Source organism: Python bivittatus, unplaced genomic scaffold (genome assembly GCF_059951505.1).
Source record: "Python bivittatus isolate LINGU-HERP-01145 unplaced genomic scaffold, Pbiv_v1 ctg000050_np1212, whole genome shotgun sequence".
NCBI lineage: Eukaryota > Metazoa > Chordata > Lepidosauria > Squamata > Pythonidae > Python > Python bivittatus.
Genome location: NW_028277033.1, coordinates 9,019,732 through 9,033,546, shown reverse-complemented (window position 1 = coordinate 9,033,546; position 13,815 = coordinate 9,019,732). Strand labels below are relative to the sequence as shown.

The 13,815-nt window shown below is 42.7% G+C and overlaps 1 protein-coding gene across 8 annotated transcripts in view; it reads left to right on the top strand.

Annotated features, from left to right (window-relative positions):
- The window catches only part of LDB3 (LIM domain binding 3), a 136,057-nt gene that overhangs the window by 43,010 nt on the left and 79,232 nt on the right, over window positions 1-13,815 (top strand). For all 8 annotated transcript variants that reach the window (XM_088129624.1, XM_088129634.1, XM_088129666.1 and 5 more), the window contains one exon: window positions 8,374-8,525. In XM_088129624.1, coding sequence (XP_087985750.1) covers window positions 8,374-8,525 — 152 coding nt within the window. The remainder of the gene's footprint in view (window positions 1-8,373; window positions 8,526-13,815) is intronic.

Here is a 13,815-nt window from a genome sequence, read left to right as displayed (position 1 = left end):
CTTTAGCCACACAGTGAGCTGGCCTCTAATTTCCCAAAATGTCTCCATCTGTGGCTTCCCCTTACTTAGAATGTAGTGAAAAGATCTAGATGCAAAGGCTTAAGGTATTTATTTCACTTTGGGGGGGGGAACAACCCAACCTCCTATTGTTTTTTTAAAGAGGGACCCCCAAATTCCAGGACTTCCTTTTTTGACAATGTCATGACATCACCACTGTACATTCAGACACCCCTCCCTCCCTCTTATCCTCAGCCACAAAATATCACCAGCCTTGGTCTGAGGCATCACCAGCTTGGTTTGTACAGTTAGGACGTGGGGCAAGCTCTAAATGACCCTCCCACAATTCATGTGGTTTTTCTTCTGAGACTTATTAGACTCAGGGATGGGGGTGAGACATCAGTCCATTTCTTAACCCAGTTCACAGTCCTGGCTCAGCCTTCTTTTGCATCGTCTTACTGAAAAATGATTATCTTACCTGAGAAACTGCAGTCTAACTTCCATTCCTTTTTTCCTCTCATGAGTTTTATGGCAAAGAATGAAACCTGAAATACATTTTTAAAAAATCAGTCCCGGGTTTAATCTAATTTAACAGAATTAGGGCTATCCTTTTCCATTTTTTCCTTTGCTTTTAAGCAGATTCTAATGCAAGTCCCTTTCTCTTGCAACGTAAAAATAGTTTAATCAGTAGTGTCTCCAGAAAATCAGGCTTATTTAAATTTAGGGTCTCAGACAGATAAAACACTTGCAGATTAAACAGCTTTTATATTGGGGGGGGGGTGGAATCTCTTACATGATTATTATTGGAGACCAGCCAGTTATTCAAGTCCATCTCCTGAATTTCAGTTTGAATAAAAATGTGCACAGTGACTGTTGCATTTCACCTGCCAGTACACTGGAAAGCTAGGGCCAAAGATGCCAGCTTTTTCCAGATGTTGCGACATCATAGCTTGTTCACTGAGACTAGTAAAGGAAAGAAGACAATTCTTGTGGGTTAGCAGGATCAGCCCAGAGGGCCGGAACTTGCCGTCACACCTCAACAGCAATGCTCTCGCTTATAGGAATGCCAGAAGTGCCCTTAGCAATGGATGGACCTAAGTCTATTTTTGCTAACAGCCTCCAAGACGTATTCTGACGCAGCTCCATTCAAAGTTGGCACCAAGTTCACTGTTAAGCCCTCATGTAGCTGAGCACTACAAAACCCAGCCAAACCCTTCAGTTTACACTCCCTTGATCCTACCTTCTGGATGTTCAGCTCTGAACAGGAAACGGTGTAGCATCAAGGCCTAGTGAAAAATTTGATTGACAGCCCTTCTGCTGAGCTTCAAGCCACCTTAGCACTTACTAGAGGGCAGTTGCCATTGCTGGATGACACCCACCACCCTGCCCATTCTTCCACGGTCTGGGAAGGCACCAGTGTTGAAGGGCACACTAAGAAGCCTCAGGTCAAGAGCCCAGCAGGTTTGTTCTTTTCTGGTTGCTTCCCTTCCATGACTGAATCCACACTTAGACTGGAGGAGCAGAGCTGAAGCATTACAGAAAACCCCTTCCGGGCCTGAGGATTAATGGAGTGAGGTGGCTTCCTTGGTGGAAGGGGAACAGGAGGACAGCCGCAGCTATGGTTCAGTGCTGGTTTCCTCCATCTTTCTGAGGTGGCACCAGAGGGGGGACAATACTGACTTGTTCCTTGTCTGAGTTGTTGGCCAGCTATCTCCGCACTGGGAAAAGTCTATGGCCGAGCCAGCAGGCAAAGGGGCAGCTGTTCCTAACCACACACTTCAGCCAGCATTATGCACATCTGTGTATTGCTCTGTTTCCATCCCAGATGCTGGTGGTACTGACGCTGCATTCACCATCTGTTGGGAGAAGTAGCAAATAGGAGCCAGGTTGAATTCTGTATGCAGAGGTTGAGGGAGCAAAATATTCTGGGCTACTATTCTTCAGGTTTGTGCATAGCATTGATGCATCACTCCCCCAACTCCCCCAAATGTTGTCGGCATGAAAGCAAAGCATAGGTCGCTGAGAAGTAAGAATTAAATGCATAATCTCAGGGGATTAGCCCAGCCCCCCACGGCAGAACAAGAATGTCCTCCGCAAGTAGAGACCTTCCATATAACTCAGACCACTTTCTGACAATTTGCTAGATTACGCTATAAAATTTGAGAGGATGCTGCTTAGCGGGGAGGAAGATATATTCTCTGAACTGGACGGCCAGCATTTTACGGCTTAGAAAAGAAACTGTGATTTTGGCAAAGGGCCAGCAGAAAAGACAGCCGCATCAATGACAAGGAAGATGACAAAGCCCAGCATTGGGGAACATGTTTATTTCTGCACTACAACAGGCAAGGGTTAAAAACTCTAAATGGATGCACAGAACAGAGCACAACGTCCTCACCCAGCATGTGTAAATGTGGAGGGGGAAGCAAGCCTTCTAATTGTTTTTATTGTCTTTATTATTTCAGCAATCGGTGCAGTCAGGTCGTCCTCAAAGTCAATGCTTTTTTAAGTAGCAGAGGATGAAAAGCAGTCTCAGGTCAAGGAGTAACCTGCTAAGACTCTTCCTATTATCTTGAATGTCTCTGTAGGTGTGCCTTTACAGCTTGGATATGCTAAATAAGTGAAAAATACAAAATCTTCACAGCTGCATGAAAATATGGAGACCTGAAGTTCTTTTCCATAAGTCGTTTTATACCCAATAGGCTAGGGAAAGGGAATGCATTTAAATCTATCCAACACGATCCTCAGTGGGAAGAAAAACTAACAATGAAAACTTCAGCTCGACCAGCTGGGGTGCAGCTAATCTGAAACACCATAATATTTTTGCCAAGGGAAAGATGGTGAAGATGGAGCTTCGTGCCATGTTTATCTTGGATGGCTGGCCAGTTTAGATCCTGGAAACAAGATGTACATGTCTCTTTGGAATGTAGTACAGCTTTTGGGAAGAGGAAGAGATTTTAAAAATTATTTCTAATGGAGCTGGCAGAAAATAGAAGATAAGAGAACCTTAGTAAATGTTCAGATTTTGTTGGCTGCAAGTGATCATTTTTATTATGAATTTCACAGTGAGTGGTTCCAGGTAAGGCTTTTTAAAATGTGCAAAAAAGCCTGCTGCATTTCTGACACGTGTGAAGGCTCCAGATCTTGTTATCTCCCCTTTGTAGCCCTCACAACTTTTTTTAACGTTCTCCAAAATTCAGACTAAGACAAAATAGCTGCATGAAGCCTTGATAGTTCATGCTAGGTTATGGCCACCAGCTGGCCCCAAGTACGTGATAAATTCCTTCTCATTTGGCAAGATAGTATAGAAACTCAGCTCTGCCTGGAATACTTTGGTAATCTATTATTTGTGGCCATGGGCCAGGTTCAACGTTGCTTTAAGCCATTATTTGCTTAATAAGCCACAATGGTTTGGTCCAAACATTGCATTAAGCCATAAACCATAGCATGCAACAATGGCTTAGATTCATACAACATACTAAGCCAAGTTTAAACAAACCATGATAGAGTTTAACATGTTACATAAACTCAGTAATTGTCTGATAAGAATTGACACGTAATTGGTCATTAGAGCTCTGCTAAGTTTAATGCTGAATATAATCACTGCACAAACTTGGTGCATATTCAGTAAATATATTGGCACCTGATCTCTAATGAAATTTGATTTAAGTGTTTTCCTGTTGTCAGTAGACAGTTGACTGTCCTGATAATGATGACATTTCCAGCATTTTGGAACATTTCATAAAGGACAAAATGAGATGTTGAAAGTCTCACACTCTAACATGCATGACATGAAAGGAAAATTGAACCGGGGGGCAAGGAAAACTGATACAGGAGTAGCTCCTTCTATAGCCAGAGGATGGAAGGATGGAAGACTTCCCTTTGCTGTGAGGTTCAAAGCAGTGTTTTACAGATGACAGATATTTCATATTTGTTAATGGGCATACAGCCAGGTTTGATATTTTACTGAGTTGTCAGAGCAATACAGTATAATGGTATGTAGTGACCAACCAGCAATTCCCATCTTACAAGTTCCCATTTTGCAAGTTCTCCAAATGTTTTCCATACCAGTGAGCATTCAACCCTCCAAACACCTGCAGTCTGAAATGGTCCAGCTTACCTGTACAATTTTATTTGATATCAGTAAGATGCAAAGAAAGTCATTCACCTTAGGAACCATCAAGGTCCACCTTCAGCCTATGAGAAGATTATAGATTGCAGACTAGCTGATAGTGTCAGCAGAGAGCAGGTTCCTTCTCAATGTCTTGCTTCTAGATTGGAACAAGAGCATTTTGTCCCATCCTCCAAAATTCTCTGATACAACTGCACTGGCGCTGCCTTATCTGTCACAGTGTTCTGGAAGGTCACTTACTGTTGATTACCCAAGTATTCTCTGTGCCAGTCCCAATCACGTGCCTCGGGCTCGCTTGGAAATAGATAGTGGAAATCTATTAGCATCTAATTTTAGCAAGTTATTCTTCAGTGTTTGAGATGAGGCTCTGTTCTGGAAGCACACGCTTTGCTAAAAATGTGTTCTGTTTAGCCACCCTTCAGGCTTGCTTTTCTGTCCAGTGTTAATCTCTTTTCTGGGTGTTTCAGCTCTTGGTGACTTTGTCAAAACACTGAGAAATCGTCGCAATGTCCCAGGCAGCCAGGAGAAATTTGGGGGGGGGGGGATCACCATTATTTATGTGGAGATGTTCTGCTGAATCTAGAGGAGTTTGCCTGGAATCTCTCACTTACCAACCAGGTTGAAATTCATTTATTTTTAATGGGATTTATTTCTAACCTGCTGTTCTTCCACCATGAAACTCAGGATAGATGAGATGACGTTTTCATCTTTGATCCATCCCAAGCTTTTTTAGCTTCACAAGTTCATGCTTGGTTGCAATTTAGGCCCTTAGTTGGATAAAGGCCTTGTTTCTTCTCTGTCATGCTATTTATCAACACTGCAAATTGCACAATAATTTCCTGTTTGTAATGCCACATTGCATAGGACCTTGCCCATCCATTGTCATTTTGGCCACCATCTTCCTTGCTCCATGCTGTGCATCATTACAGATTATCATATGTGGCTTGCAAGAGAAATGTTGCTTGCCTATGGCTACCAGATTTGGGCCACAAGACTCTCTAGTGCTTTGCTGCCATGTAGTGACCATCTGGAGTTTTTGCAATCCTTAATTGGACCTCCTACATTAGCAGGGATTATGATGAATAATGCCATTTAAGAGCAATTGGGTGTGATGTGTGTCTGGAATATCTTGCATTAATAGTTTCAGAATCTATGGGCAGCCCAGGAAGAGATAAAGATATTAAAGTTGCTGTACTACAAGATGGTAGTTCTTTCTTAGGGCTCTGAAGTCTATATTTAAAATGCACATATAAAGGACTAAGATCTCCCCCTAGAAGGACATGGACATCCTTCTAGATTTTTCTAGATGTTTTGTGGATATCACAAAACAGATTTTACAGAGATTCCTCTCAAGAGAGATTGGTAACTCACATGACTAGAATACCGTATCTGTTCCATAGACATGCCTGGAAAAAAGTCATATTTTGCATCCTTTGTTGATTACACTTAAGTATGGAGCAGCTTCTCATCTTGACCTTGCCTTCTCCCACTTTCACAGGAGGAATCATCGCAAAAGTTAGGTGAACAAAAAGATAGTAAGTTTATAGGACACAATTTTTCACTTTGAATGTACTGTACTTGTTCTCCATGTGTGAGGTGGTATGGAAGGAGAAGGAAGCCACTTGAGCAGGATTTTCTAATTTTGACTCCCTCCTCCTCCTTCCTAAAGGTTCAGCAATGAATCTTCATCCTTGATAAGTATGAGCAGATGTGAAACAGCCAGCATAAGCTTTCTGAATTTGAATACATCAGCAACTCTGAGTAGTTAACGCTTTTCTGACAAGATGGACAGCTCTGTTCCAAGATGGGAGCGATCTATAGTCCGAGAGTGAGGAAGGCAGAAGGTTGCTCTCTCATTCGTCCAAAGAGCCTGTGTGAGTCATGCTCACACATCACTGCTTCTGCCTGATAAGTAATCACAGTTAGGAGGCCAGGAAAGCCTTTTATGTCGGAGGAGTTATGTTAGACAAGTCCAACTTTGACCAGAGAAGATATTGTTCCTGAATACCACATTTTGTCTGATTTATGAACTACTGACAGACTGTACTAAGGCACTAGGTTAGACTGGGAAGTTAAAAAGCAAAATGAAACTGGAAGGAGGGGGTGGAAAACTACTTCTGTACTGTGGCTGAGAAAGTGTGCGGGTATGTCTCTGAAGTCACCAGAAGCCAAGCCTGGGCCATTTGAACAATAATTAGATTGCTCCTCCCAGCAACATTTGGAAGTTGCCATCTGTCCCAATTTAATCTGTCCTCATTTTTCTTTTTATCAGAGTTAGGTGACATGGATGATATACTTGCATACCTTTTCTTCAGATATCGAGAACTGATTGCGGTTACGCACGGAGTGTTTGATGGTTTGTTTAAACCGAGGACCATCTTTGAACTGGAACGAGTCTGCCTTGTCAGAAACATTGGCTTTCTCTGTTTACTCAGCCTACAGAACTGAGGCATGTTCAGGGATGTCCACAGAAGGAGGTCAGGAAAGTCAATATGGCAGTCACAACCATGTGATCAACCCCCAACCCCTTTTTACGTATGTCAAGAGGCACATAAAAAGGGGTCAGATGTCATTTACAGGATCCCTTGATTGAAGACCTGCCCCTTTTTACAAGCATCACATACATGGCACACATAAAAAGGAGGAGGGGCTTTGATCAAAGTCACCATCCCTTTTTGACCCCCCTGCAAACTCCTCTGCTTTCAGAGGCCCTGCCATTCACCCACAAGTGTCTCTGTGTGTGCAGGAACGTGTGCAAGAGTAAGCAAGGGAGAACTTTTGCAAAGCTTTGAAACTGCAAGTTAAGGTGTTCTTTGCTTAACCTGGGCACAAGGTACAATAGATACAAGGTGACTCGATCTGTCACTGAGCTCAGGGGTGATGCTGGTGGCATGTGAGGAGACTCTGAGAATGGAGTGTGGCCCCCATGCCTTCAATGATGTGCACCTACCTTCTGTGCTTCTCCAGGGGGCAACCACTAGATGAGGCTGAAGTTGGCTACTTAACTGAAATAGGGCTTCAGGACCATGTCCTCAAGTAACCCCTGTTGATAGAAATATGAGAAGCAGGGTAGTTTTCCTCAAAGCACAATCCACCTACAAATTCCCGTCTGCAAATATCAGTGCATGAGTGGACATTTATTTAATTCAGTTTACATGGTGGCCCATCTCGCATAAGCAACACTAAACATACTGGCCAGGATGGACCAAAGTTCAACCCATGGGGCCTGGTTCCCTGACCTCAAAATGTATTTTGTCCATGAAAGCTGCACTTGCTATCCCAAACCTTGTTCGTTTCCCGAAGCTCTTCCTTTACATATGAGCTAGTGTAAACACACCCTTTGGCCCTGAACTGCACCCCTGTTTCAAAGAACTAGAAGAACAATGAATGTGAAGAATACATGGAGTAGACGAGTTGCACCTAATCCTGTTTTACTGCATAACCATCAGTTTAATACAGTCTAAGAGTTCCCAAAAGCATAATTATTAGCAAGAACGGAGAAAAGTGGGATCATGAAATGGATTTTCACTGTAACGTGCATTGACTTCTTGAACTCATGTATCATTCTGAGCAGAGGGAAAAGTTACGATAATAGAAAGGATGCGTAGCTCAGGGTTGGTGTGTTATGCCGTTAGTTTTCTGAAGTAGGTTTTAATTGCAAACATTTTATTATCATACTAGGTAATGTCATCAGTGCAGGAGATGTGGAGAAGTGAGGTTCATTGGTTGGCAAATGATGTATAGATCTTTCTATTAAACCAGTCATGCTTGGTGAGGGAACTCTACGGAGGGCAGTTAACTTGCATGTGAATGAAGTCTTCTGCTATATCTTTTGGTAGATTCATAGATAGGGTGTAAATCTCTGTGTTTGCTGATTGCCATTTGACCAGAGTGAATTCTCTTGCATTTTTCAGTCTGGCTTATTCTAAAACGTCCACTGTTTCCCTGTTGAAGCTATCTCCTAAGTTGTCTGTGTGGAGAGAGATTAGTGACGCGGCATTGAGTCTTCTGGTCTTCAGCTCCTGGTTGCTGCTTGTGTTTTATTTTGTAGATGATTTTGTCTTGTTTTGTCTTCTTTTGATATTGTGTCTTTTGGTTTGCAAAATGGGAGGAAGAGAAATTGCTCTCAGGGCGCCAGTGTGTTTTGCACCTGAGCTTGTCAGTTATAGAAGGGGAGGGTCTAGATGAAGTGAATCCAGAGATGGGTTATATGCATTCTTGACCTTCTCTTCTTTCTTCTTTTACAGATTACACCTGGCAGCAAGGCGGCCCAGTCTCAGATGAGCCAGGGGGATATGGTGGTAGCCATTGATGGCGCCAACACAGATAGCATGACCCACCTGGAGGCCCAGAATAAGATCAAATCAGCAAACTACAACCTGAATCTTACTCTTCAAAAGTATGTAGAGATAAGTTACTATCCATACAAGAATTCAATACTTGTTTGTTTCCCCACTGCAAGGCACCTTCAAGGTTCCACCTGAGATGTTTGGGGCACCATTTTGCAGCATGGAAGCAAGCTACCTAACCATCTCAGAGTTATACCTGTTTTATAATATCCAAACGATACCTTTCAGTCTCTCCTGAACTGAACATTTCAGAGACTGCATTTTGGATGCGGACCAGTGTTTTCCAACTCAGGTGGACTTCAGCTCTCATAATCATCATCTGGCCTGACCAAGGGATTATGAGAGCTGAAATAGGGAAAGTTGTTATGAAGAACACAAAAGAATATGCTCTTGCACATCATGTCCCATTCGTGAACCTCCTAGTAGGTCTACTTTGGCTAGTGCAGTTCATAGCTTGCATATCTAAGACAGCATTTAAGATGTTCTGAAGCTGCATGTCATTGTAACCTCAGAAGGGTCAAGTTTAAAGAGCAGTAAATAAATCTCAGATGCTTTGTCATATCAGATATTCAGATCCAATTTTCCTGGCCTCCTTTTTTGGGGGGATCATTGGGTCAGCAAAGCTATCATTTTGAAGAGCGTCAGATCTGAAAGTGACCTCAGGGTTGGCTCAGCCACTGCTGCTCCATCAGGAGGAGGAGCTGAAAGATTTCACTTCAGTTTTGACTTGAGGTTTGATCGCATGCTTCTACCAGTGATTAAGGACCTTTGCTTGCTTGCTTCCCAGATAAATCTCCTAATTCTTGATTCTACCGCTTAATTTTTATCATCTTATTTTATAACGGTATTGATGCTTATTTTCCTGTGCAGTGTTTTAAGAATTTTTAACACAAGGAAAAGTGGAAATATAATTTTCTTAATGAATAATTAATAAGTTAGTGACTTGCTGTGCTGCGTGAACTGGGTAGTCTGGTATGTTCAAATAAGCCAACTTTAAACTGTGGGTTTCTAAAGCTAGCTTTTCAAAGAAACTGTTGTTAAGATTATAATGGTTTGGGGTTCAGACCACATGTAAAGTATGGTTACCTTGTTTAGTGAGTTTGTCTCAGCAGCTGTAACAATCAACCAATGTTTGTGAGAGCCTATGACCTTTCCTGTGGGCCATTTTGGTCTAGTGGTTAAGGCACCAGGCTAGAAACCGGGAGACCGTGAGTTCTAGTCCTCCCATAGGTGTGAAGCCAGCTGGGTGACCTTGGACCAGTCCCTCTCCTTCAGCCCTAGGAAGAAGGCCAGGGCAAGCCCCTTCTGAAAATGCTGCCAAGAAAATTGCAGGCATGCGTTCAGGCAGTTGTCAGGCACCACCTCTGTTGTTTTTGGACGCATATCAACAGATCTGGCATGACATCTAAAGCAATATCCATATAGGGTTTTCCATAAGGATGAGGTAGGTCAGAAAGTCAAGATGGCAGCCACATGTAATCGAACCCTTTTGACTTTTTTGACCCTTCCTGTAGACACCCCTGTTCATACCAAGTAGCTACCAGTGACTTTTAACTCTGTTTCTGAATGACTGTTTCCAGTGTAAATGATACCCATATATTACACTTTATGCCCACCAGTGCTGCCATATCCTCCGTTCTCATTGGTTTCGTTCATAAAACATTTGGGCATATCTGAAGTAGTGGAGCGGACAGTCTGGTGAGGCAGCTTTGATTTGCCTTGACAACGTGCTTCCTGTGGCTCTTGGCCTCCACCAGGGACTGGCCAAAATGAGATTTTTGCAGCCATGTAGCCATGGATGAGAGCAAAGCAGTGTTGAATTCAGGAGCAAGGAGACCACATTAATGGAACACTTTGCTTGAACCCCGGTTTGAAAGCTGTTGTGATTAAATCCTGCTCATGTAGGATGTTGTGGTGGGGAAGAGATGATTTCCTTCACCTCCTTCTTCTCTTTCACCTTCTGCACAAGGAGAAATTATCTTCAAGGAGTTGAGTGCTCATTAAAAGAAATGCTTAAAACTAAGGACTTATCTGCCAGATGCAGCATTATCCTTTCTTAGCAGCAGATAACAGAGGTGTCTGTCTATCACTGATTTTTTTTGGGGGGGGGTACGGACAGGACTATGCAAACTTTATAGTTCGATGAACGATTTCAAGGGAAAAAAATAACTTCTCCTCTTGTCTTTAAAGATAGTATCAAAAGCTGGAAAAACCATAGCCTCGTCCTGGAATTTATGACCAGAATGTTAATACTTTGAAATACTAGCATTTTAACCATGCTCTCTCTTAAACACAACAGCCAAAATCACCCATTGTGGCAAAGCATACATTTTTTAAAACCATGGTTTGTTGAAGAAGCTACAGCATCTGGAATCACATGCTCCAGCGATCAAAAATCAGTATCGTTATGGCTTGAATTGCTAAGCAGTCGCACACTGTACTAATGCTGAAGGGTTCCCGTGATGCTATTAGTAAATGTTTGTACTGTAATTTCAGCACAGGGAGAATGAGATTGGTCCTTGGCAAAATGAGTCCAGAGCCAGAGCTCTCAGATCTCTGCTGTGAAAATCCAGATGGCCAGAAGATTTCAGCAAAGTTCTCACTTTGCCGCTATCTACTGGCTGTCCAGATTTGTGCAGCCTTAACTGTAGGAATGAAGATCCATTTTCTGTCCATGTCTGCACTCCACCATTCAGAGTGTCCACACTGCAGCACAGAACACAACCAACCCCAAATCTGTGGGGGGCCACACTGAGAGCAGGAGACAGCCTGGCCTGAGACAAATTCAAGAATTTGGACAGGATGGCTCAGAAGCTTCTGTTGGCTCCTCAGTCCTGAAGTTCTCCATCTCTGGTGTCTCAAGTAAGAGACTTCATAATGGTGGGATGCTCTTTTACTTCCTCCTAAAGTAAATTCCTGGGCAAGATTCTCTGGTGGTGGAAAATTAAAGTTCTTCCCAGAGCTGACTTAAATACAGAGCTGGAGGGGTTCAAATGAAGATTATTTACAACTATATTATGCTATTTTTCAGTTTGGGAAGATTGAGATGGGTCTATGAAAAAAGCACGTAAAAATGCAGTGAAGGATACTTTGCAACAAGGTCTCCTTCACCCTGAATAAGAATGTCGATGGAAGGTGTTTGCTTGTTTGGAAAGCGGAGAAATATGAGGTTCACTTTTATGAGATCTAAAATCTAGACTTATGCACTCCCAGGGAGAAAGCTTTTCCTGGGTTGCTGCTTGCAGCAATGACATTTCCTTTATCAATTCTGATTCTGACAGTTTCATGGGGATTATTTATAATATGGTAGCTTCTATAGAATTAGGAACTCCTTTTTATTGGCATGGCTTGCTCCTCAAATTTGCTGAATCGGGAACTTAACAGACCGACTGTTCTTGCTTTGCAAAAGCTATTGCTACTGTAGCAGCAGCGAGACTGGTGTCTGCATGGGGGGGAGGTTTTTTTTTTTAAACATTTATTTATATAAAAATAAATATTAATTAAAAACAAGAAAAGCTGCAAAGTTCATTGACATCCTCAAGCAGAATCATTTCCAATCGTTAGAGCTGCATAATTCTATATAACCAGAGGATGGCAGCAAAGCCAGTTTTCTAGACGTTCCTCTCCTGCCATCTAGTGGCTGCCTGAGGTTTTACAGGTCTGGTTGCCTTACAACAGTGTTGTCCAAACTTGGCCACTTTAAGATGAGTGGATTTCAACTCCCAGAATTCCCCAGCCAGCCATGTTGGGAGTTGAAGTCCACTCATCTTAAAGTGGCCAAGTTTGGACAACATTGCCTTACAATAAAGCTTCTCAGTCTGAGGCCCTTTGTGGAAAATAGAAAGGATAAGGTAGGCCTTCCTTCTCCCCAAAAATGACAAAGCTAAATGGAGAACATTTAGTCGGGCTGGTGAGGCAAAGAGAAAAAAAAAAGGACTAAATTTAAATATAAAGAAACTAATGACAGGAGGTACAAACAATCACCCTTAGACTTTACAGTGAAGGTATCAAAGTGGTGGAGAGCTTCTGCCTTTTAACTACCATAAACAGAAGATTGTGTAAGTATCATACGACTTGTCAACTGTGTATACAGTCGATCAGTTGCCCCAGTGCATCTTAATGGAGGGTACAATGTTGAATCCTCTTTGTGATACCTCAAATTCCAGAGTTGCTGGACAATTAAGATATCTGTAGTATCTAATGGGGAGAAGGTGTGGACTTAAACTCCTGCTTAGCAGTGATGTTGGGTGATGTCCTACGTGTCCATCACCATCTCAGTCAACATGAGAGTTGTACAGATGCTTAAAACAGTCTTCTTTTGAAAGCAGTGGACTTTAGAAGTGCTTTGCTAGACTGTCCCTAGGTTTCCACCAACTTTTCCAGAGAACTATGACCCTAGGGAGATGCTATTTGCCAGAAGAACACTGGTATTCCAGCTCCAATTCTATGCTCACTCACTGCTGAGATAGCGCCTTTGAACCCAGTAGGACTGACTTCTGAAAAGACACATTCACGATTGCATCGCTAGACGTTCTGCCTATGGAGGCTCAATTTTAAGTGCACGCCATAAACCTTGTTGCAATCCTCCTGATGATTCCATCACCTATGAATCCGTGCCACAACTCTGAAGAGCAAAGTAGTGAGTATTTCTTGCACTGCCAAACCTATTCCCTTATTACAAATGTTTACCCCTCGCTCTCCTAGGAAGGGGACAAACCTTTCCCTTATCTGTGGTACACATTCCCTTGGGTGGCTCATTGACGGTAATTGCCACTTTCGTGGTCCCAGGGAAGAGGTCACTGTGAAAGCTAATGGCATTTTTGTCTGGGCTGATGGCTTGAATAGAGATGACAATGTCATGCCTTGGGGAAAGAAGGAGGCGTTCGAATCGGTTGCGACTGCTGCGAGCAGTGTACAGTTGATTAGTGCTGATTAGCTCGTAGGTCTGACAAAACAAGTGCCAGATGATGTGTGCAAAGGTCTGAAAAACATCTACATGGCATGCAGGTGGGGGCAGTTTGAGTTGCATACAAAGGACCCTCAGTGCTTTATATCTGGCAGAGAGATTTTACCTTTCTGCCTAGTGTTTTCCATATGGATCGTATCTGTTTCGTAACTCTTTTAAACACGCTGGGTTGAAAACACTGTCACTATCTTCATGCAAGTGGTTGGACTAGATTGCGAGGAAGGTTCTCAGGATGGTTGGTGCATCAGTGCAGATGGGTGAGCGTGGGAGATCTCTCTTTTGCATAGCCTATTGGAGCGGATCTATTTTTGTTTTGTTTCAAGTGGTCAAGGAATGGTCAGTTAAGCATGACAGATGCTTCAGCACGACCCATC